Source organism: Parasteatoda tepidariorum, chromosome 3 (genome assembly GCF_982258835.1).
Source record: "Parasteatoda tepidariorum strain Cologne lab strain chromosome 3, Ptep-v5.0, whole genome shotgun sequence".
In the NCBI taxonomy this organism is placed as follows: domain Eukaryota; kingdom Metazoa; phylum Arthropoda; class Arachnida; order Araneae; family Theridiidae; genus Parasteatoda; species Parasteatoda tepidariorum.
The window spans coordinates 54,123,815-54,149,074 of NC_141757.1; the positions used below are offsets into that span (position 1 = coordinate 54,123,815).

Consider the following 25,260-nt stretch of genomic DNA (forward strand, 5'->3'; position numbering starts at 1 on the left):
GTAAATAGCTGGAAAATAAATTTATGAATATTTTATTTTATAAAAAAAGAAAAATAAATGTGTTTTATTAAAAACAATAAAAATTAAAAAAAAAATTCCATAAAAAATTTCGAACTGATGAGTTTTGAGCTTGTTTATTTACATACAGCGGGAATTTTAAATTTTTATTGAATTAATTTAGTAATTTATATTTTTGTTGTGTTTTGTTAATAAATTTTAGTTATTTGATTGACATGAACTCTAATTTTCAGAATTGTTTTTTATGTTGTTTAAAGTCTAATGTATGGACGCTTTTTGATTTGCTTCTTTTATTGTTATCTTTTGGATCATTTCTTGTGGACATTGCAACTGGTAATTTATTTGTCTTTCAAAATAATTGAATTGATGCTACTATACACATTTTTAAAAATGTTTTAATATGGTTTTGTCATCAATCAAAGCGTTATTGTTTGCCGGGAAAATTAAATTGTGTAAGCAATGTTTTTCTTCTTAAAGAGAGAGAAGTAAATAAATACATTTTTAAATAAATTCTTATATAAGTTTTTATGAAATCTGAATGACTTTATATTTATAAAAGTTGTGATTTATCTTTCAAACGAAGTTTTAGCTAAGGGAAAAAGTCATCTTTATAATAATAAATTTAAAATTTATTTGGTTTTGCATATTTACCTTAAATTTCAAAATTTTTTTTGTGTGTCTCTATTATTCAACAAATGGATTTTTTCTACTGCATTTTTATTTGTTGTTATGCATAAATATAGCATTAAAATAGAACATGTATCTCATTTTCAGATGTTATTGTCGTATACCAGTATTATAAAAATGGACACACTTTTTGGATGCTCTTGACTGTTAGTTTTGTTTGTGTACCTTCAATAATGGTTCAGACATTTAGTTACAGATGGTTTGTTGCTGATGAAAGAGTTTCAAATCTTATATGTTTTGTACATGTTTTTCAATTAGGATTATTTTACAGGTAACATTTCCAATATTATTAAATTAACAATATTTATTTACCAAATGTTTATTAGTAAATTTCGTAAATTGTTTACTGTAATTTGATGGCATGTATTGATTCCAATGTAATAAAAAAAATATGATTTTGAATTAAATCTAGGAATTGTTTATTAAGAAAAATAAATTAGAAACATAAATTAAGAAAGGTTACATCAACGAATAAAGATTATAATCAATTCTAATAAGTTCATTGAATCTAAATAATGAATGAAAATAAAGTGTTCATTGTAATAAAATTAAAATTTTAATAAAAAGATGTTCAATAACATTTTCAGTCATGATAATTTAGTTTCTTTTTCGGTATTTATGATCTAAAATTTTTTAAAAATTTATTCATAAGAAGTAGATTTGACAATGAAAAGAAATATTTTCATTCAATATTTCTTTAGTAATAATAAAATATTGGCAAAAAATTAAAATAAATAAAATTGAAAACAATTTTGAAGGAATTTTCTAAATTTCATGGTTTATTTTTTAGTATCTTTTAATTTTTTGCTTAATTAAACTAGCTATCAATGGAAATTTTTCAAATAATTTCAAAATTTTCAGTGTTCAATATGCTTAAATTTTTAATTAACTTTTTTATGTAATAATATTTATGAATAAATAATAATAAAAAAACTAGATTGAAGCTAGATGTTGATTAATTGTGAGTATTTTTTTGTCATTGGATCATGTTGCTATTTTTTTACATTCTTTTTTATTGTGTATGAATTTGTTGAAATAGTCTCCAAATTCTAAATAATAAATTATTAGCAATTACTACATTTGATGTTAATTTTTTTGTTATATTCTTATGTTACATTTGTTCTTTTTTGTAAATGTTAGTATTTTTTGCTAGAATTACCTATTATCACTCTTAATAATTTTTTTTAAAAAATATATTAAATATTAAATTGTTAAAAGAATATATTATGTATAAAATAAATAAAAGAAGACATGTAATGCAATTTTTATAAGTATAAAAGTACAGTAAGTCTGCTGCATCTGAAAGTTTTTAATAGATAATTAATGCATTAATAATCTAATATGTCAGTGATCATTGTTATGTTGAATGTATAATAAAACCTCAACATGCAGACACTCTTCAACAGAGGTCTCACAGTTAGGGCAAATTTTCAACAGATCCTAGGCACTGTTCTATGAATAAAGCATTATATACCTCTTTCTAAGGCAGGCACTCTCTTATTTTGACAGTAATTTGCATCATTGAAGCTCTTTTAAATTTCTCCATTTCATATTTTTATAAATAAATTTTTGTTTGTCATTTCATTAAAACATGAATTTTAAATCACTTTACAAGTCTGCATATATTTTCGGACTAAATGGTGGAAAAAGAGAGATACATTTTCTTGTCGTCCTTTTGACTTGATTGAAATCTTTCTGAGAGAAATTAAAAAACTGACCTTTCTGTAAGTCTTTTCATTAAGGATCGATTTAGTTTTTGTGAGTTCTGATTGTTTTATGTATTGCAACAACTATTCAGATGCCTTACAGTAGATGGAACAGTATAGTGGTGACAGATGCCTTACAAGTAGGTATAAGTCTTGGTAACATTTATTGTACTTCAGAGGTGTATTTCATATTACAAATAGAATTCGGTATTATTCATCATTAACTCATTATTAATTATTATTCAAATTTAATTTGAAAGATATGATTTATGAGCTTATGTCACTCGACTAACATTAAACTCTGATCAAATGGATGCAAGCATTCCACTAACTCCACTTTTCAACAAATTAACACTTTTCCAAACCTCTCCCCTTTTACCTTTTCAAAATTTATTCAATTTTATGCAATTGGAATTAAAATTATTTCAAATAAATTGAAAAGGCTTCGTTAAGATCTGACGTGCTTCAATCATATAAAACAAACTTCTATTAGATCGTTTTCCCTGTTAGATCAATGTAAAACGCTTGTTAATTATGTATGCAGAACATTTAACATATTTTTTTGAGCTATTAAGGTTTTATTTACTTTAAGCAAATAATTATGTAAGTCATTATATTTCTATTTATTTATTTAACTCTCATACATAATAGTTATGTTACCTCTACATATCATATATAATAATTATCTTAAAGTTAATTATGTTGTATTTATGTACAGTTTAAAATATTAGATTTCACAATTAGCAAGTCTCTCTTCTATGTAGACACCTCTTTTTTTGTGGACAATTTTCACTGCAAAGAATGCTCTATTTAAAAATGTTTTACTGTAATATGTTCACTACTTATATAAGATTAGTTTCTATATATTAAATAAGATTATGGATAATAATTAAATTGATATTGTTTGAACTCTTATATGAGGTATTGCCTATTTAATGTATCCCAATATTTTTCTTAGATTTATTGAATTATTACAACTTGGATTTAAAATGAGGAAAAAACAATCTAAAATGGATTTCCAGAAATTTAACCAACAACAGAGTGATATGTGTATGCTGCGTTTGTTTGAATCCTTCACTGAATCTGCACCACAGTTAGTTTTGCAGTTGTATATTATGGTTACTACTGATGACTGGAATCCTTGGACTGGTGTGTTACCGTTCTTTATATCCACATCCTTTATATATTTTATTTTACATTTAATTGCTTTAGTAGCATGTAAATCTACTCGAGTACATATTATTTATTTTTCTTTTGGAATATTTATTATTATTTTTTAATGTAGGCGTCTCAGCTGCTGCATCAATTATGTCTTTAAGTTGGGGCATATCTGCATACAGTAAGGCAATGCGTAATGTTCGACCAGAGAAGCAGAAGCTGTCTTGGTGGGGCTTATTATTTCAAGCATTATGGAGAATTGGAATGGTTTCTTCCAGAATTATTTCTTTAGTATTATTTGCTGTTTCATTTGGATACTGGATAATAACAGTTCTAAGTAATATTCACAGTTCTATGAAGTATGATTTAATATTTTGCAATTTCATTAGAAGCGTATTATTAGTTGAAAGCTTCTTAATCAGCATCACTAATAAGTTAAAAAATAATACCTATTTCAGTTTCATTTTTGAAATAACAATATAACTTGATGCTAAGAAAGGAGTTCTTTATTATTTTTTTTTTCTTGACTCCAAACTTGAATAATTAATTTGATTTTTTTCATTAAATATTTTTTTGAAAACTTAAAAAAAATAGAGAATGTTTTAAACAGACTTTTTGTACCACCATATGTATTAGTGTTGCAGCATTTTAGTGATGTGAATGAAACATTTGTTTATTTTTTTTAGGCTTGCATTGGTTTGTCATGACAATATGGATTTTTCTTCAAAATACAGATTTCTGTTCTAGTTGGTGGGAAGAACGTCTTTATAACTGTGTGATTGGAGTAGTTTATTGTTTCTGTTTCTTCAATTTAAAGGAAGGAAGGTCCCGTTATCGAATGCTATTTTTCTACTCCTTTACTATAACTCAAAACATTATCTTTTTGGTAGTTTTTTATAAAACAAATACCAACAATCATTATTTTAAAAACGTCATCATCTTTTTCGTACCAAGTGGTATGTTTCTAGGTGAGTGAATTGATTCCTTAAAATTTGTGTTAGATATACTATTTTTTTTTAATGCTAATTTTTCTTCTAATCATTATGTTTTAGTGTTCTCTGAAAAGTGTGATCTCAATATATGCTTTTGTCCATGGGTTAACCAGGCCCTGACTTTTTAATAAACAGATTAAGTTGAGAACAGATACAGACTCTGAGATACAATAGGCCAAACTTATTGTTCAACGTTTATTTTTTAAAAGATCATACGATTTACATGCTATATAATGCAATAAGCAAGTAAATACAGAAATAGGCACAGACTTTAGATGAGCACTGGTACATAAATGCATGTAATAACTACGTTTTGTAAACACATAGACTTTAAAGGATTAATCTGAAGCATGCTACTTGAAGAGTTTAGGGCAAGGTAATTGTTCTTTATAATTGAGTTCTTAATTAAATTTTGAATTTTTTTTACATCTTTTCAATTGAACTAGGATAACGTTATTGTTTTATATGATAAAGTTATATTATTAAATATACAAGGTCGATTTTGAAACTCATGTCCATTGTGTAGTACTAGTAGAAATAGGTGGAGTGCAACCATAACTCCGATTAAAAATAAAAAAACTCTGATTAAAAAGTAAAAAAAAAATATGAAGAGGTTTGTCTGGAATGGTTACGAGTTATATCCTTTAAGTTGGTCCCATTCTGTGATTTTTTTTTTTTAAAGTTTCTAGTGGACCACTGCCCAGAAGTTGCCAAGAATTGGCGATTATTCTGAATCAGATCACGATAGAGAAATCTTTTCCAGCACTAATCTGATTATGAAGCACTTTGAACTGTTTTGACAAGTTGACTGAAATAACGACTGAGATTTTTGCAAAATGGCTTTTGTAAATTGGTAAAACATAATAAGTGCTTGGTTGTGCTTAGTGACTATGTTGAAAAATAGAAGTAGGTTTTATTCAGGTTATTTATAATAGCTTTTTATTTAGAGTGAAGCAAAGCTTTGCTTCGAAATTGCTGTTGGAAAATTCTGAAATATCTCTACGTCTCAGTTATATATATGTTTAAATATTTTTTAAAGATTGTAATTTATATGAAAATTATTATTTTTTTAAGGTTTGCTTAGCATGTTGCTATATTATCGTTTCTTCCATCCCAGTGGTCCAATCACTTTGTTTTCTCACAATGTCCTGAAAGTTGTAAGTTTTTTTTTAAAATTTTTTATACTGCTTAACTAATAAAGGTTAAAACTTTTAGTTATCTATGTTTTTAAAAAATAATCAAGTATATATTAAGTTTTATTATACAAATATTACTCAATCAATTGTATCAAATAATTGGGAATATTTACATCAAGTTTTGATCCTTAGATCATTACATTAGTACATTATTTTAAAGAAATATGAGATTAAACTTTTTGGTTTTATTTTATTATTTGGTTTAATAAAAATGCATACTTGATATCGCAAATATTAAATAAGGTATGTACTGTTTTCCAAATGGATTAATTGTAAAATACATATGATTGCACTTTTTAATGATAATATTTAAAACCTTAATACTTTTCTCTTAAATTATGAAGTTTAGATGAAATGATTTCTTGAAACATTAAATCCTGTTTCAAGAAGAATAAAACATGAAAAGTAAAAGACATTAAAAAAAATCGATTTGAGAAGGAACGATCATTTTCAGAGCTTAAGCGTGGAGAAGGCTAGAAATAAGAAAACTTCATGGGGGCACGATATATATATAAATAATTTTAAGTGTTATGTTTTAAACACTATTTTTTCTGCTCGAATTGCATTTTGTAACCTTTCTATGAGGGTTTGATTGCGGGGAAGACTTCCCTTCTGCAGAAGATCAAAATTTTGGTGGTATGTTTTTGGATCATGCTCAGGGATGTTTCCCAGACTGTGGTCAACAGCCCATTGTGTAGCTCTAGTGGGACGCAAATAAAGTATCTACCAATGAGGGATTGGTAAAGTGTATAATTTACATCCAACAACTGGGCAAGCAGAAAGGTTGAAGTTTGAATAAAATGATTTTATTAGTATGATAAGTTATTAGAGATAAAAAAAAATTAATATTTAATACAATATATATATTTTATATTAAATTAAATTATACACATGAACAGTAGTTTCTTTAAACATTTTCTGAATGCTTACATCTTTATTTTTTTTAATAGGAAGATGAAGAAAGTAATAAAAAGAATGTAATGTTTAACAATTGTACTCTTAAAACATCTCGTAAGTTAGCCTATGATGGGGAAGCAGTACAAGCTACATCACATATTTCTGCTGTAAGTGTCGTAACAATCGAAGACAATTGGAAAACTTACTCAACATTAGCTATTCCTGATGAATATTACAGTTTATCCAAGACCTCTAATTTTCACAGATATCATTCCTTTAGCTGCAGCTGGGACTCATATTTCTATGTTTGTAAAATATGCTACGATCTTCACAGAAAAACATTAGCTTACCAATATAAAAACTCAATTCATAATTATAAGTCCAATCCCGAATTTGACAGAATTTCCAATCCAGAATCACAAAAGCAATCTTTTTCAAATGTAAATCAATGTGATGAATTGGTTGATATGTATTGTTCAAATTCCATATGTATACGAAAATGCGCTTCTTTGCCTAATCTTGAAGTAAAGAAACGGAATTTGGATATTTTGTTAAATGACATCTAGTTTGATCATTTCAACTTTTAAACCTGGTATTTTACAGATATTTATATCACAAGTAAGCTATCTGAATCAATTTCGGGTTTTGTTTATTTGTAACAGATCAAAAATATATTATACTGATGTTTTTGAACGTAATATGAATCATGTTCTTGGTCCCCTGAAAGATAGTTACAAGTAGCAACAAATTCTTCGAATCATTTTTCATTTACATTTTAATCCATGAATGACATATTGTGCATATCAGGTAAAAACTTAATGTCCTGTAAGGGTGCAAAATAAAAATCATAACAACTATTGATGAAGTGGTCAAATTTTAAATTCATGTAACTGTAATCATTCTAGAAGTTAATTAATACTTCAAATTAGCACAAACTAATATGCTAGTTTTATTAGCAATATTATTAGTTTGTGCAAACGATATTTTGAAATCAAAATCATACTCAAAAATTACTTTTTAGAATAAACATACCCTTTTCTTATTGGAATTCTTGACTCTCACAATAAGACAGAGAGCCACAATCTGAAAATTAAAGTCTCAATAGTTAGTTAGGAGAGCTGTCGAAAATTTGCTCGCTTTTTCTGTTAGTTTAATTTTTTATTTATTTTGCCATATCTCTAGAACTAGTTAAGAAAATGAAAAACTTTTTTTGCTTACAATTGTAAAATTTGTTTAGCAAAAGACAGTTCAATGCAAAAAATAATTTTCAATTTATTAATTATTTTTTTAATTTAATTAAGGCTGAATCACTTTTGGATTGTAAGGCATTTGAATCTTTACACCATTTTAAATTATCTAGTTTGAAATGGCAAAATCCAAAATTTGAACAGAATCATTCAAAAAGTTCTTGAGAAATAAAAAATACGACTTCTTTTTAAGACTTAGTTTCATTTCTCAGGCATCAAAGAGTTGTTTAAATTCTATACATTAACCAAAAGCACTGGAAATTCTAACATAACTTTTTATGTTTGCTTTTAGAATCCTTGTGCTTGCTTGTTTTAGAATGATAGATAGTTTTTAGTTATTACTTATAGTTTTCACTGCACTAGGCTCTTTCTTTTAATTTTTATTTGTTGTGTGGTTCAGTTACAAAACTGATTATCTCCAAAATATAAAATTTTCTGGGAAAGCTAATTTTATGCAACATTTTGCCAAAATGAAATAGGATCCAAAAATTAAGTGACTTTTAGACAATTTGTATTATAACATTATATATAGAAGCAAGAAAACGTGGAGGGAAGGGGATATTCAATGTTTTCTTTTGGATTTGGCCACCATTGCTTCAAACCAAAACTTAAATTTTGTAAAATAAACAAAAATGTTTAATTAGACTGAATTACATTGAAAAAAATTAAAATAATAGTTTAAGAGAATTATATTTGAAATTACTCTTATGAATTTAAAATAGTTTCAATAAAAGAATTTGGAATTTACTTTTACTAGGTCTTCAGAAAAGTAAGCAACAAAAAATAATTTTGAAAATTGCAGTATATTTTAAAACTTACTTTTAAGATTGTAAAATTCATAATATCGCATATTTTGACTCAAATTACAGAATTTTTATAACTTAAAAAGAAAATGGATCATTAATGATTGTATATGATGTAGCATTACATGATGCTATGTCGCTAAAATATAATTGGTGATGAGTAAACAATATTATTATGAAGGGTTTAAATAACAACCGGCAATAATTGTTGTAAATTGACAGAAGTAAACATGGAAAACAAAATACATAGTTGGGATTTGTTACTTTTTTTCCTTTTCCACGACAGACGATCATTTTTCTTCCTTCTTGATTTATTAAGAGACACAACCGCTACAAACTTCTTTGAAGTCGGGGGAAAAAAACACGTAACATAATGCAGTGTTAACAGTCATGAAAAGCGACATTGTGTGAATATAGAAACGTTTGGTTTTGCAGTAAAACTAGACTTTCAAATGTAGATTCGGTTGAATTTACTCAAAACTTTAAAAACTAACAAAAATGCATTTCCAAAATTTGAGATGATCAGTTTTGCAACTGAACAAGACTATTTTAAATTATATTTTGACAGTAACTTTATCAAATGTATATATATCAGATATTTTTTATATACAAATTGTACATATAAAACATAATACTAAGTGTAAGCATTTATTTTAACATTCATGTATAGATAGAACTGTATTTAATTTGTGTCGTGAGCACGAACAATCGGAAATAAATTTATATATTTTCATAAATCTTTTTCTAATTTTTTTGCTGTATTATTGTTAGTTTATACTGAAGTTTAATTGAAATGAAGACATGTCTGTGAAGTAAGTTCATTTTGTGAAGATTTCATTTTCACATCGGTGGGGGACAATTTTTAGCAGAACAGTTCTTGAAATTTCTGAAAATTCATCAGAAAGTGTTGAATGAATGTAGTTTCTATTCCCTGGAATTTGATGATCAACTTCGGCAACTGAGGGCCCTCTATGGTTTTTATAAATGCACATTTGTTGGTAAATTCATTGAATTTTATCTCATCTTTTGATTTAACTATTGCTTATTCCCTTTTCATCATCAATGTCAGTATTTGATGATTAATTTTTTATTACTAACAGACTTATTGAAAATATAAAGTTAGTTGAAGTTAAAATTTCAACAGGCTTCATTTACTTATTTCATTTGAGAATCAAATTTGACAGATTTTACAATTGTCTTATACATTTTCCATGCTCAAAAGAAATATTATTATGATGTGAGTTTAAAGCCACACAGAGAAAGATTAATATGTAAGTTCAAAGTGGTATCAGTATCTCTGCGTCAGAAAGACAAATTTTTTTTTTTCTGGACAACTTTTTTGAAAATAATGCAAACCAAGTAGGAAAACAAATTATAAAATTCATCAATAAATATTTATTTTTACAAAAAATTTACAAAGTATTTACAAAATATAATGTACGTGACATATTTACAAAGAAGCAATTGAATGAATAAATTAGACTTGAGGTATCTTTGACAAATACTGAGCAACAAGAAAACGCCCACCTTCTTTGGCTTTGTCAAGTGGGAGCAAATAAGCCTGAAATTGTTAAGGAATGTATAAAGGTTATTACTAAGAAATGAAAAATAAAATCAATATTACACAATTGAAACATTCAATATACTAAAAGGTTATAAAGTTTCTTACTGCCTTCAGTTTTGTTTTCTACCAAGAAATAAGTTTATTTAACCTTTTAATGAAAAAATCTGAAATATCTAGAAAATTTTTAAACCTTCAAGAGCAGATGTCTAACGTATACTAATGGAACTCTCAACAAGGGTAAACCATAAGAAAATTTAGACACTAAAATATCAGTTACTAAAAGACATTACTAGTTAATCTACAAAGCTTTATTAATTTTAGAAAAAGTTTTAAGTGAATTCAAATTAAAAATTACGATACAGGGATTGTTGTTTAATGTTAAAATTATGATATATGCTAAAATGCATACCTTATTATAAAACCAAAAATCGAAAAAAAAAGACTATATCATTTTATTATATTGATTATTGGTCTAGAGAACCACTGATGATTATTTTATGGGAGCCCAAGTTAAATTTTAGTGGGCTGGGACCAAAGAATCACTATCAATTTTAAGTTGTGAAAAGCAGGGATAATATTTTCAGGCTGTCCGGAAATATGGGTATTTTACTATTTTTAAAATTGCTGTGCTTTTTATACTTTCCAGTGAGATTACATTACTTGTTCACACAATTGTGTTTCATTGCTCGCATTGAATGTACATGCGGCAGATTAATCAGTAAGGATGTACGGGTATGAGTTGTCGTCATTTTCTCCCTTGTGATTCATTCATTTTGTGTTCGTTCAGCAAGTGCTTTCAAGTGGTATCTTAAGTTAAAGCAAAATTAGATATTTGGTCTCCATAAAAACAAGTATAAATTTTTTACTTTTTGGATCAAGCAGCTGTAAACAACTTCAGTAATTTTTCTTCAGTTATATATATGTTTTTTACTGTGTTGTATGACAGTTCCTTTAAACATTCAAATAACAATACAAATTTGGAGTTCTTGAAAGAAGTATAAAAAATTTATGAACACTGTTTAGGAAATAACAAAAATGAATATACAAATAGAAGCAAAAGTATTCTACAAATCAATTATAGAAAATTAACTACAGAACTATGTTTTGCTTAGAGTATGAAATCTTGTTAATACAAATTAACTGAAAGTTTTTCTTAGCATAATTAAATAGTATGGATCTGTATTTAAAAAACAAAAGTAACACCAGTAGTGCAATTTATAGTTACAAAAACAGAATCTACCAATGTGCTAATTGAAAAAAAGAAAAAAAAGAAAGTTCATTTAAACAAATTGCCAAAAGTTGATTAATTAAAAAAAATAATCAACAATTAGAAAAGTAAACCACCTTTACTTAGTTAACATAATTAGAAAACTTTATTTGTGTCTTTAATTATGTAACACAGCTTATTTAATTAAAAATGGTGATTTCAAAATAAATTCTGAAAAAAAATGTAAAATATTTTAAAGCTACAATAGTAATACCATTTGTAACTATTTCTATGCATAAAATTTTAAATAAAAGATACAAATTACATTATTATGAAGAAAAGGATCAGCTCCAGCTTCGACTAAGGCTTTTACAACATTGATGTGACCAAAGTAAGCAGCTGCATGTAGTGGACTTTCTCCATTCTAGAAATGTAAAATACATGTATATCCATAGGCCATTTTCAGTTAATCTCAAATTATTAAATAATATAATATGAGACAGCTATCAAATGCAGTAAGAAAAAGCAATAAACTTTAATAGGTTTTATACCAGGTTTATAAAAAAGAAAAAAAAAGCCTAAAGATAAATGTTGTCTATAACAATGAAATATTAAAATATTCAGAACTCTTAGTCCCATTTGCTATATTTAAATCTTTTTTTATACATCTATTCCCTTAAAACTTCTAAAATTATAAAATTTTTACCATTCTCTAGTTGCATCTTTTTGTTTTTGATTACTTTTATTACTAAAATCATTATAGAGTCAAGTTTATAAATGATGACATTGAAAACTAATAGAGAAAAAGAAATGAAAAAAAAAAAAACACTCTTGAACAATGGAAACGCAAATAGTTTTGTTTTGTACTGGTACAAATAGAACATTTAATAATTTGAAATGCGTCAGGTTCACATGAAAAAAATAACGATTGAAATTTAATATTTAGCAAACACATAGCTGGGATGATATAAATTTAAAAAAAAAAAGGGATTGCTTGGGAATATTGCAGCATTTCTATTATAAATTATGCAATAAAAACCCATAAAAAATCTGTTATTTTTTTCATAATGGGTTAAAATTCTTTTAGTAAAAGTTTAAATTTCATAGAAACTATTGAGAATCTGTAACATTTCGAGTCTTAGTGATATTTAAGATGATGCACTTTTTGAACTATAGCTTAGTTCTCAGTTTTAAACTTTCATTTTTAATTAAATTAGGAAAAAGATATCGAGACAGTTTTGTTTATAAAAAAAGGACTCTGTAGCAATAGTTTGTAAGTTGTTAAAAATTTGGAAGTTAATTTTATATTTCTTACAGAAAAATATGAATTTGGTTTTTCTATACATGTGGCATTAACTATAGACATATTATGTGACAACAGCCAAGAAAAAACATATTTTTGATGTTACCTGTAGAAGACCATGGTTGGCTCCCTTCGATAACAATAATTTCACGACAGGTAGGAAACCTTTATGAGAAGCTTTGTACAAAGGGGTACAGCCATCCTATTTGATAAATAAAAAGAAATACTAGATTTATAACACATAAATAAAAGAGGTAAATTAATATTATTTATCCTCATGTTATATTGTACATTGAACCTTTTTAGTAATGACCGAAAAAATAAATATCACTTTGATAATTTTTCTTTATCAAAATTCCAGTAAAGCAACAGAATATTTTTTTCTAATAAATATAATCCTGGTAGCAGAATTTGAGGAGTGAAACTGCAGCACTATTTTCATAAATTTAAATTTGCCAGTGTCCTCAACGCAGTCAGATAGAGATTATTTTTGTAAAAATTAAGCTTAATCTGACATACATGTTAGCAAAATTTTACTACCTTAAGGTCTTTTAAAAAATATACATAAAAACCTATATTGTTTAAATTTAAGTAGAATTTCATACAATAATATCTAAAATAGAATTAATTACAGTTACACATGTATTCAAGTAACAAGATTTCTTTTATTATTCGTTGTTTTTTGAAATGTTTTCTGAGCTTAGAAGTTTTATTAAACAAGTTTAGAGTATTATCATTAGCTAGATGTTTTAAGAAAAATAAGCTTAGCAATTTTACCCAAAATAGTAATTTTTTGTTGCTTTTAAAAACAGCGTTTGCAGCTTGTACAAAAAAACTTTTAACTATTTATTGTTTTTATTAATGCAACAAGTTAACAAAACAAAAATAGTAGTTACAACCCGATATCAGATTTTTTAAACATTTATACAAAATGATATCAACTATAAAATTATATATATATAAATTACTAACATCTCTTGCAAGGTTGACATTTGCTCCAGCATTGATTAACTCTTGAACTACAGCTCTGTGACCCATTTGACATGAGATTAATAATGGTGTTGTTCCTTCCTAAAGATAAAACATTTTAAATCACAAAATTAACAAAAAACAGAAAAAAATTTACCAGCTTTTCTTGATAAATGTAGACATGCAAAAACAAGTTTAGAGTTAGACATAATATATATACTTCTGCATTTCTTAAAAATAAACATATTTTTTTTTATTTTTAGAAATCTTTTGAACATCTATAAACTTTGTAAATATTTAAAAGAATTCATGACATGAACTTGATATTTATAACGCAATAAGTATTTTCTATTATAATTTAAATTCAAACAAAGCAACATCATTGTTAAGGTTGCTCATTTCTTCTACACACTTATTGAATCAATGTAATTCTTAATACTAAATGATATCAAAAGTTAATTTAGAATTAACAGTAGCAATAAATCACAAATTGTTCTGCAGAGAAATTTACTTATATTATTTCAAATGAAATCATACTATACTTGGAATTTCTTTGGACTAGAACAAATTTTTAAAAAACTTCTTATATTGTATTTTATTGTTTACGGAACAGTTAAACTATAAAATCATCTTAACACAGCATATTATAAAGAAAATTAGAGATATGGCCAGGCAGGTGTTATAAAAACTAATTTATTTCTACATTAAAGTAAACTTAAATAAAAAATTAGTAACATTTTAGTTGACAGGGTAACCAGTAATGAATAGCTAACTGATAAATGATATGCTAATTAAAAAACAGTCAAGTAACAAAAAAATATGAGCAATATTAAGTAATTTAAATGTAAAACTAACTGATGTAATTTATCAGTAGCTGCATTGATGTATCAATACAGATATTGTAATTCAATAAAAAATAATAACAATAATGCAATTTAGAAAAAAAAATTATATTCCTCAATTAAACTTGGAATAAATTCGAGTAAAGTAAAACACTAGTCAATAACTACTTTTATCCTAATTTGAAAACATTGTAATTCATATAAGTTATATATTAATTATGATTTTCATCTACAATACCAATTTGCACAAAATAGTGTATACTTTGACTAAATAAGATTTTCGATTTTTCGAATTAACTAAATTGATTTAAAAAAAGATCCAAACATGATTTATTTATACGATTGCTTTAACTTCACACAAAGTAAAAACTTCGCACTATATCAATTTATTAGATGTGCATTGAAGTCAATGTATTTATAAATATATATTTGAAATAATATATTCATTGTGTAACTGTTAAAACTAATAAAAAATATTAATTGATATGATAGAATAAGATTTAATATTCCTTAAAAAATTATTAACTAATTCAAAGTGGTTTTAAATGTATACTAAATGTTTAAAACACAGATTATAAATTTTATACACTAAATTTAGAATATTGAAATTATTTTTACATAATTTTTTCGGTTTACATCCGCTCCTCGTGATATTAAATATGAAACTATGGGTAAGTGACCATATTCAGCAGCTATAAGTAAGGGCATAGGCTCCACCTACAAAGATACATTTTTATTGAATAAAACAAAATGTTAGCAAAGAAGTATGTTCTAACAACATATTTTTTAATTAGTACATAGAGCATCACTAAAAAACTCCTTATTCAGAGCAAGAACTTATACTGACACTCTTAATTTAATTTGCAGCTTAAAATTTAGCATTTTTAATGAAAGGTACAACATAAGAGTCATATTGAAATATGCATAACATATTTCCTAACATCTAAAAATTAAATTATTATCTTATTTAATCCTTTTCTCAGTAAACAAAAATCATTAATATTATCAGTAATCTTTTAATATCTCAAGCTTAAATTGAGAGTTAAGAATAAAGTCTATTTTTAAGGATACCCTCTTTCTACAACTGCCTAATACATTAGCATAGAATTCGAAAACTGTTACACGGTTGCTATTGGTTTGGTTTCAATAAAATTCACTATTATTTAGTTCTTTGGTAAACTGTGAGGGATTAAAAACACCAATCGACTATTTTGTTGTTGTATACAAATGTAAATGTTAATAGTGTAGTCTTTGTAAAAGAAGCACAATCTAAGGCTCTGTGCATTCCTGTTGAGAGAGCACATGAACACACAGCTGTTTCTACTGGTGTATCGATTTTGACTGCTTTCCTTAACTGAAGCGATATTAAAATCTGAAAGGCTAGTGAGAAAAAGCCTAATATGACAATTCTAATTTGCTTACTCTCCATTTCTCTTTTGGTTCAATCTTCTTCCACTAGAATAACTGCTATAACAATCTCAAGATGGGTGAATTGAATAGGAAGTAAGAATATAATTTGAAATTTCCCCTCAGAATACAATAGCATTAGGATTAATCAAACTAGTGTCTCATCTAACCGAAAAATAATCATTTAAAAGGGTTTGTTTAAAGTCAATAAAAGCTAGTAGTTGATTTGTAGTTAACTTAATTAATCTGTTATTGAAATATTACGTTCTCAAAAATTAGTACTAGCACACTTAAAAATATAAGCTCATTTAAATATTTTTATATATTTTAATACTGATTTTAATAACAAATTAAGTAAATAAATATTTTTTGATGAGATTATTTATTACAAGAGACACATATTTTTTGCTTCAGTGAAGAAATCTTTACTCGCGAAATCTGGTATTTTATGAGCACTAAATGCTTGACTATGGAAAACCATTCAGTGATGAAAATACATCAGAAGTTCTACCACTCAAATTCTCTAACACAGTTACACATGATAAATGAATATTACATGATAAATAAAAATATAATTATGAAAATAGACATTTATGTGTAATTTTTTATGTAGTAAAAAATTATCATCATACAAGCATTTTTTCTTCAAAAGTAGAATCGTGTGCAAAAAGTTCCTGAACTATATCCAAATGATTACACTGACATGCCATTAGAAAGGGAGTGGCACCATCCTAAAAAGGAAAAATAAATCTTTTAGTTTTAATCTTTTTTAAAAATGAATGATTCTATGAAAAAATTTAATCTTAGCTTATGTTTGAATTTGTAAGTGGTTAAAACAAGGCAATTTCAACTCTTGGACAATGTGTAAAAATACTAAAAATCTGATGTCAAGATCAAAATAGTTTTTAAAAAAAATTCCTATATAAAAGTTATATAAATTTAAATGATTTAAATAAAATATTTTAATGCAATGTTGCATATTAAGCAATATATTTAAATAATGCACAAAAGAACCTAAAAATGAGCATGATTTTATTAGTATAAAATTTGGGCAATAAAATGTCGAGTTAAATTTTTTTTATCAGATTATTGTGGAGTGAGGGGGTTCCATACTAATTTCCTGCTGTCATGTAACTTATTTGAGCACCACTAAAATCAACAAAATTTGAAAGTCCTTAAAAAACTTGAAAGTTTAATAAAAAATAGAATAGTATCAAACTTTTTATGTTTATAAGTCGGTTTACAAATGTTTTATTTAGATTAAAATGGCTTAAAATTTAAAATATTGTTCAATAATATTAAAAAATTTGCTTAATAACATTTTTAAATCATCATAAAACTAAATAAAAATTTCATATGTATTTAATACATAAAAAACATGAAATAATTTTATGTGTATACTTTGTATCGGTCATGTGAAATTCCAGGAGTATGAAATACATATTAAAGGTTCTTCAATTACACTTCTCAGAAAAATATTACGTAAAGTAAAACTAAAACATTAAAATTTTTTTTCTTTCTAAAACTTAACATTGAACCCTATGTGATAGACAAGTTTCTTTTATTCCCTTTATAGCTATGGTACTATTAGATTACTTAGAAGGGCACCCATCTGTTAAACAAGGAAATAGCCATGTTTAAAAGTAAATAAAATTACTCACTACTGCTGCTGCTTGGATGTTAACATTATGGTCAAGTAAAAGTCTTACAATTGGAAGGTATCCTCCTTGAGCAGCAAAATAAAGGCTATTTGTTCCAGTCTAAAAAAAAAAAAAAAAAATCAAATTAGTAAAATTTTTTCATAAAGAAAACAAAACTACTAGCGTGCAAATTTAAAAATTAAAAGAATTAAATTTATTTTTACGTAATTGTCTTGCACTGATTCTAATGTGCATGATGCTTGCATTGTTGAAATATTATATTTTACATAATGCTCACATCACATTAATTTCAATAAGTTTTCTTCTCTTAATTTAACTATCAAAGTAATTTATTTATAAAGCAAAGGTTTACAGTTACTAAGAAATAAATTTAAGAAAAAGATTAAAAATGTTTTCAAAGCAGAAAATTTTTATTTTCCTTTTGACTTTTATATAACAAATGAAGAGCTTGGAATAGTGATCAGTTTCATTCCTTTGTTCTGCTCTTTAACTACTATCAACAGTACAATAGTTGGGAACATCTTATTTCCTACATAGAAATCATGGTGTTTTTGATGGAAAACATTGTACTTAACAATTTGAAAATATGGTGTATCATTATTTTGACAAAAACCTTTCCAATATAATGTACCCAAATATTAACTGGTATACATCTGCTATCACAAAAACTCCTTCAGTCTAAAAGTTTGCTTCTACGTAAATAAGAGCTAACTGATTTTAACAAAGAATAGAAGTAATGAATAATTTTAAAGTTGTAAATTCAGGGTATCTGCTACATTTAAGATTTTCAAATCCATGACTAATTCCAAGAATTTCTCATGACTTAAGGAAGTTACCATTTTTTGCGACAAAAACAAAACAATAAATTTAAAAAAGCATTATAGTAACATTAATTGAAATGATAAGTATAATCAAAACTGTTATACTCTGCATTTTCACATTTATAAGCTTTAAATTGAAAAAAAAAAACAGAGTAAAGAAAAAGTTGAAGCAATAAAATAGCTGGAAAAAAATGTAAAAAAGCAAATTTTTTTTGCAGAATTATATTCTAAAGATGCTTTTATTATTCATTCAAAAGGAAAGAAATACTCCTGATTTTTCTGTTCTCATTTTGGAATTAAAAAAAATTGCCAATGGCTAGCTTGCTTCAGCTATAATTTTAAATTGATAAAATAAAATAAAATCTGAAATTACAGAAGTTTAAAAGATAATTCGCTCTAAAAATGATGTTTTTTCTTTCATTTTTTGAAAAAACACCATAATTTTTAAAGAGCATGATAAAAACATCTTATATTTTAATAAAAACTGACTGTGAGTGGGGATTTTGTTAGAAATTCAGATATTTGGAACACCAGGAGGGGGATTCGATTTTAAGAATTAGACAAATTCGGGTCAATTCGGGGACCTAAATCCATGACTTTCCATGATTTGTTAAAAAAAATAGTTAAAATCATGACATTTCATGACTAATTTCGCTCAATACCGAAATTCATGTCTTTCCAGGTGCGCGGATATCTTGTAAATTCACATACAGCTTTGAGGCATTAATAGTTGTTTGTTTTCCCATTACTTTCAGGACTAATATAATACAAATTTAAATGATAACTTATTTAATTTTCTCAACCACATCAAAAATAAAAGGCTAAAATCACCCTTATTTTATGTGACTTATATTCATAATCACTTGCGAGGTAGTTAGCAGGAAAGTAATAAAATGTTTTGAGCAAAATAAAAAAATAAAGATCATAAAAAGATAATTAGATACTCAAAAGAAATTACTTGTCTGGAAGCTTGAGGATCAGCATTATGTTGTAATAAAAGTTTGACACATTCATAGTTATTATGGCGAGCTGCTAATATTAAAGCTGTAGTACCTTCCTAAAATATCAAAAAATTTAGAGACCAGAATATGATTAAAAATATAGCAAAATAAATGAAAGAAAAAAAAAATAAAAAGAAAAAACAGCCTAAAATAAATAATAATTTTACTAAAAAAACTTTACTTCATTGAAAGACAGTTTATTAAAGAAAGTAGCTAAAAAATTTGAAAGTAGAATAGGATAGTTTAATTTTTAGTTGCAACCCCTAAAAATAAATTATCAATACTGAAAAACAACATAAAATAAATAAAATGTCTTAGCTCTGGTAGTTCATTTTTTGCATGCCACAGTGTAAGGTAGAAACTAGCAATAAGTTTAGACTTGCTTTTTGGAGTTATGACATGATAACTTTAATTATTTTATGATTTTTGTCATTGTGGATTTACAAGGGGACTTTTAGTCCAAAACAATCAAAGTTAGCTTGATAAACAGAGATAAAGAAAATAATTTTTAATGATTTACAATTCTATAAAATTTCCTAATCAATAATTGTATGGAGTTTAAAGATTATTTGTAATAAAATATTCAATTTCAAAAAAAGGTTAATAATTAATTTAATTTTCATTATTTTAATATTTAGCTTGACTATGTTCAATTGCTATGTTAAATTGCAATGCTTGAGGCTATGTTCAATTTCTAAATCAATTTACAATTTGATTTAAATTTCACGCAAGAATTAAAATAAATAAATCAAACGTAGAATAAATTAAAATTTATTCCAAAGAAATTAATCTACTAAGCCATGATGATACAGTGATACAAAGTTCTATTATCGGTGGCAGCTCAGAGTCCGCCAAGATTCAGATTGATCCTACGAGTTTTTCTGGGAAGTAATGGCAGAGTGTTGACCACATAGCTACATTCATGCCGTTGATCTCAAAATGATATTTTACCTCCACACTCCTTTCTTTTGGCTTAAAACTCGCTGTTTGTGACTTCTTTACTTTAAATTCTATAATTCAAAGTCTTAGTAGGTCACACATAATTAATCGACACGACAGTTAAAAAATTTTTAAGACCAGAAGTTCAGCAGGCAACAACTGAACAAGACCCTTTTTCTCAAAGTATTTTAAGTTGTTCAAAACTAGGTTTAAAAGGAAAATTTATAAAAATATATATTTATAATACATTATAAAATATATATATAATAGGTAAAAAGGGAAATTTAATTAAACTAAAGCAAAATTTAATTAGCAAAAACTAAGGAACCTGTCTTATATCTAGCAGACACTTTCTGTAGCACTCAGGAAATGTGATAAGTTTGAATCTATTCCTCACACCCCTAACTGAAAATAGTAGGATGTAGGGAAGTTTCTCAATGATAGCTGTTAAAGCAAACTAAAACAGTTGAGTTATTGTATTTGAAAAAAAAATAAATTATAGATAGCTTGTTGAGAATACCTGCGAGTGTTACCTTTTGAACTCATCCCTTTCAAAGATGATTTTTTGTTTCTCACACAATTTCCACATGAAGTATAATACTCATAATACTGATTAATTTGCATAAAAGGAATTCATATTCAAATCATGAAGTTCCTTTCTTTTTAAAAGAAACAGGTAAGAAATTCGGTATTATAATATTTATATTGATCAAATTTTTCTGTGATCATCTTTATAACAAAAAAAAAATTTTTTTTTTGTAAATAAACTCTTGCACAGCTTTTAAATATCAAAAATATATATGTATTTAACATAATTATCTCGTCTGCTTCTAAATTTATACTTTTTCAGATGCACTGACAAAAAAAAAAAAAAAAAAGCGCAGCTTATCTTAAAATAAATAGCGTACTCTATCAATAATTTTTTACTATCTCCCTTCCTGGCATTAAATAAATAACAACACGATCTGTTTGTAAACAAATTACATAACACTAATTGTTTTAGAATAACAGGTACCTCATCTTTAACATCAACACTTATTCCTGCTTCTAATGCACGTTTTAGAAGATGAATGTTACCGGTCAAAGCTGCTCTATGTAACATTTGAGGTGATGGTGGATCATTTTCATCGTCATTAAAAAATGTGTATGATATACCGGCCATGCCTTGAAATGACATGTCATTAAACAGCACTTTAGTAGTAGAATCTCTGCAAGATTCCATTCGAAACAAAATAGATATCAATTCAGTGTACTGGACATTAGGAATATCAAGGTATGAAAACATTTTTGGTACTGAGAACTAACAGATTCGTCAACACATAAGAGCTGTCGCTCACTGAATGGAAAAAAGATTCGAGCTATAGATGATACCGTAATCATTTCAAGGCTATTTTGTCCAGCGAGATGGAGAAAGAGTAAAACAACTGAATCGGAAAGTGACAAGGAAAAAAAAAGCAAAAACTTAGTTTTCAAGGGGATTTGACATCACGGTTTTTATTCTGTTTACAGACTTACACAAGCTTAAGCTGTCAACGCAAGCTGTTTACCTTGAAATAACGATTAAGATTAATCTATCTAAATATATCGATTTAGAATGATATTACTATCTTGTGATAGTAATATCATTCTAAATCGATATCGCCCCGTAGATGGGGTAATTTATTGTAATGCACTTGTGGCTTTCAAATACGCCATCTGAGGATGGAACCGGTTCCTAATTTCTCAGTTGTATGGATGGTGTTTTCAGTAGAAAAGTAAACAATAACAATCTCGAGCTCGGGACCTACTCTAGTTCCGGTTAAAAAGTTTGCAGCTGCTTACTATATGCTATTCTGATAGGCGATGTTTTCAAACGGATAATTTTGTTTTCAATAAAAGAAATAAATTAGATAATTTCAGAGCTTAAATCTGCTGTATTTCATAAGATATTAATGTTATTATGTAATTCTGGGGAGTTTGGAGTGAAAATTTGTTTTAGTTATTTTGTTATTTATTATTAAAAAAGGTGACATGGTTGCTAGACTTTGAATAACTCGCTTTTTTGGCAGTCTTGATTTGGCCTCTTTCCATTTGTTTATTACTGTTTGTTCGTGTTGTAAGCTGTGCACCATCTTACGTTAGTGTTAACACTTTTAGTATTGTAAACACAAGTATTGTTAGCATTGTAAATATAAGTAATAAGTAATCAAATGCATTGTTTGCAAGAATCTCAAAACACAATGATGCCAAATGGCTTTAAAATACAACTGAAACAGTACCCCGAAAATTTAAGCAGTCCCGAGCTTGCAGCGCTCCCTAGTGTAGAAAACACCATCCATAAGAATATAATCTGACGCTTTATCCTAACACATTAATTTTAATTTTTGGACTACTTGAAATATTTTTGGAGCTTTTTTCAATTGAAAAAAAAAACAAAAAAAAAACAAACAAACAAAACAATGATTTTTCTGATAACAATGTAACGAATGAATCATGAAAAGGATGTATGCATTTATAAAATATTCTTAAGTATTTCTAAATGAACTTCAGTACATTTTCTATCTTTATGCTTAGCTTAGGGAGTTCAACTGAAATATTAATTTCATGAGTTATTATTTTTAATACGTAATAATAAAACTTAAGATCATTTTGCTTATCAGTACAAGTCAGTTTCCAAAACGAAACTGAGCATATTTTTCACTTTTCCAGTAAAAAAAAAAAAAAAAAAAAAAAAAAAAAAAAAAAAAAAACAAGGATACAAATTTAATTACGTAACAAAACTAATCATTCAAAATATATTCCGATAGTTATTTATAGAAAATTTTATTTATATAATTATTACAATTAACTAAAAAAATTTTAAAATAATATGCTTGCTTAGGTAAAATCACAGTTCCATGCCCAAAAAAGTTTTTTTGTTTTTGTTTAACGCAACGAGCAGACTACATCATTCTCTCATAAAGAATAAAAATAAAGTGGATAATTGCTTAAAAATTTCAAATATTGCCTCTATACAATCTAAAAATCTTTCAGAAACTAACAATTTATAAACTAATAAGTATCCAATTAACTTTTTTCATCTCAAACTTTCCTGATATTTGTATGCAAGGGGTTGCTCGAAATTTTGAGTCTTAGGCCTAGGGTTTTTTCCCCCATTCATTACCTTTTGGTAAATCGGGTAAAAATACTTTCCCGTTGCTTGGAAAAATGTATTTATTTTTACAAAAAACGGATAAAGTTTTTCCGCAACACTTTAGAGACATAGAATAGAAACACTTTATAATAATATGCAGATATTATAATTCATTTAATTATTACAATAAACATATCAGTAATGTTATAAAATTTTTTGTTTTTGTGAAATAACCTTTATGTCTTCGTAAAGCTTTTTCATTAGTACTTTATTTATATGTTTTTGTATTATACTTATAGAACTTGAAAAAATTTTTACATATATATTCTATTTTTATCAAGTTAAAAATAATAAAGTTGTGAAATAATGATAATAGTAGAAATTTCTTTGGCTTAATACTTAAAATTTAGCTGAAGAATTATATTAGTACATATGTAGAAAAAAATCTTGTTTAAATTTTCAACTGAAAGATCAGGTATATTCTTTGAGAAAACAAATTTTTTAAATGCATAATGGCTATTTCATCAAAACTAGAAACTTGACTCTAGTCTCCGCTAAATTTTTTGAATTTTCTTTTTATAAAAAGCTCTGTTTAAAATCTTTCAATATATACGCATACTTTTACATATTACGCATACTTTTTCTTAAACCTATCTATTTATGTTCATAAAGCATTATATATAATCGGGAAAATACAGGCAATGGAATTGTTTTAACGAAAATCTACTTTGCTATGGCAACATTCTCAATGGAATAATTGATTGTAGTCAAATTTCGATCATTCATACTAAAGTCAGCTTTTATGAAGATGATGTAAATAATGTTATACTTTTTCGTCTCATTTTTGTACGCAATTATATGTTTGCGAAAATTTAATTTAGATAAAATATAATATTTGCTGCTCTTTTGGTTTTGAAATTAAAATATTTTGTAAATTTTTCAGCTAAGCTTGTTGATTTAGTACAAAACACCTTCAAATAATTAACAAATTGCAAAAAATTCCTCACGTGTCCATGTAATTATTTTATTACATGGACACGTGTATTAACAGTTATTTTTGCATTATTAAAAATTATAGACATTTTTCCTAATATTAGATACTTTCCTGGTTTCACTCTTTGAAAAATTTTTTACTTTTTACTTTGCGTTTGGGCTTTGTTTCAGGTGTTTAGTTAAGTAAAATTTCAGATACTAAAAGCATAAAGAGGCGTAAGCATTTCTCTATTTAATTTCAGTGAGAAAAGAAACAGAAGAAAATATTTTTTGAAGTAAGTAGTTTGAATATTTTGAAATATGTTCTTTATTGTGTCAGTCATACTAAAAAATGACAACTTGAAAATTGAAAAATTTTATTTTAGAAGAATTTTAAGGAAATTTTTTTTAACGCTAAAATTTCCACTCAATTCAAATCTAAATTTAACTTTTTCTTGCATAATTTCAGAATACATATAGGGGAGAGTCGGGTAGCCCCGCCCACTGTCAATTTCATATGTATAGAATATTTTTTCAAGTCACTGGGCCATCGGACATTAATTGTTATATTAAAAAAAGATTATTTTCAAAGTTTCAAGTATTTATGCAGCTGTTAACATGGTAAACAATAGTTTTGAAAATATGTTGAATACAGTAGTCATGAAATTAAGAAAAATTGGTTGAATGTTTCGATTAAACTTCATTTTAATACTAAAAAAATAATTTTTTCTATGCATATAGCATTAAAGTATGTAGTC

At 26.2% G+C, this 25,260-nt stretch overlaps 2 protein-coding genes across 5 annotated transcripts; one reads left to right on the forward strand and one right to left on the reverse strand.

The window, feature by feature from the left end:
* Positions 1-121: 121 nt before the first annotated feature.
* Positions 122-9,441, forward strand: LOC107436737 (XK-related protein 6). 3 transcript variants are annotated; one of them, XM_043042797.3, is made up of 7 exons: positions 122-351; positions 793-976; positions 3,370-3,560; positions 3,697-3,906; positions 4,256-4,537; positions 5,636-5,718; positions 6,708-9,441. In XM_043042797.3, the coding sequence occupies exons 1-7, from the start codon at positions 234-236 to the stop codon at positions 7,218-7,220; spliced, it is 1,581 nt and encodes a 526-aa protein (XP_042898731.2). In that variant the 5' UTR covers positions 122-233; the 3' UTR covers positions 7,221-9,441. The 3 variants fall into 3 exon arrangements, with proteins under 3 accessions (XP_042898731.2, XP_071035862.2, XP_071035863.2); XM_071179761.2 differs by lacking the exon at positions 122-351 and adding an exon at positions 375-470; XM_071179762.2 differs by lacking the exons at positions 122-351; positions 793-976 and adding an exon at positions 1,969-2,551.
* A 640-nt stretch (positions 9,442-10,081) lies between these two features.
* On the reverse strand, positions 10,082-21,981 carry LOC107436736 (uncharacterized). 2 transcript variants are annotated; one of them, XM_043042795.3, is made up of 10 exons: positions 20,952-20,979; positions 20,747-20,862; positions 19,437-19,535; positions 17,658-17,756; positions 16,629-16,727; positions 15,208-15,306; positions 13,751-13,849; positions 12,885-12,980; positions 11,801-11,899; positions 10,082-10,265 (listed from the first exon to the last, which is right to left on the reverse strand). In XM_043042795.3, exons 1-10 carry the CDS (start codon positions 20,962-20,964, stop codon positions 10,182-10,184), a joined length of 903 nt encoding a protein of 300 aa, XP_042898729.3. In that variant the 5' UTR covers positions 20,965-20,979; the 3' UTR covers positions 10,082-10,181. The 2 variants fall into 2 exon arrangements, with proteins under 2 accessions (XP_042898729.3, XP_042898728.2); XM_043042794.3 differs by lacking the exons at positions 20,747-20,862; positions 20,952-20,979 and adding an exon at positions 21,434-21,981.
* Positions 21,982-25,260: the final 3,279 nt, after the last annotated feature.

Coding starts and splice junctions, on each gene's coding strand:
- LOC107436736 (XM_043042794.3), bottom strand. CDS start 21,703: ATGTTTTCATACCTTGATATTCCTAATGTCCAGTACACTGAATTGATA. Junction 17,757..19,436: donor ATCCTCAAGCTTCCAGACAA/GTAATTTCTTTT, acceptor TTTTTTTTTTAG/ACTGGAACAAATAGCCTTTA. Junction 10,266..11,800: donor ATCCTTTTCTTCATAATAAT/GTAATTTGTATC, acceptor TAACAATTTCAG/GCTTATTTGCTCCCACTTGA.
- LOC107436737 (XM_043042797.3), top strand. CDS start 234: ATGAACTCTAATTTTCAGAATTGTTTTTTATGTTGTTTAAAGTCTAAT. Junction 977..3,369: donor CAATTAGGATTATTTTACAG/GTAACATTTCCA, acceptor TATTTTTCTTAG/ATTTATTGAATTATTACAAC. Junction 5,719..6,707: donor CTCACAATGTCCTGAAAGTT/GTAAGTTTTTTT, acceptor TTTTTTTAATAG/GAAGATGAAGAAAGTAATAA.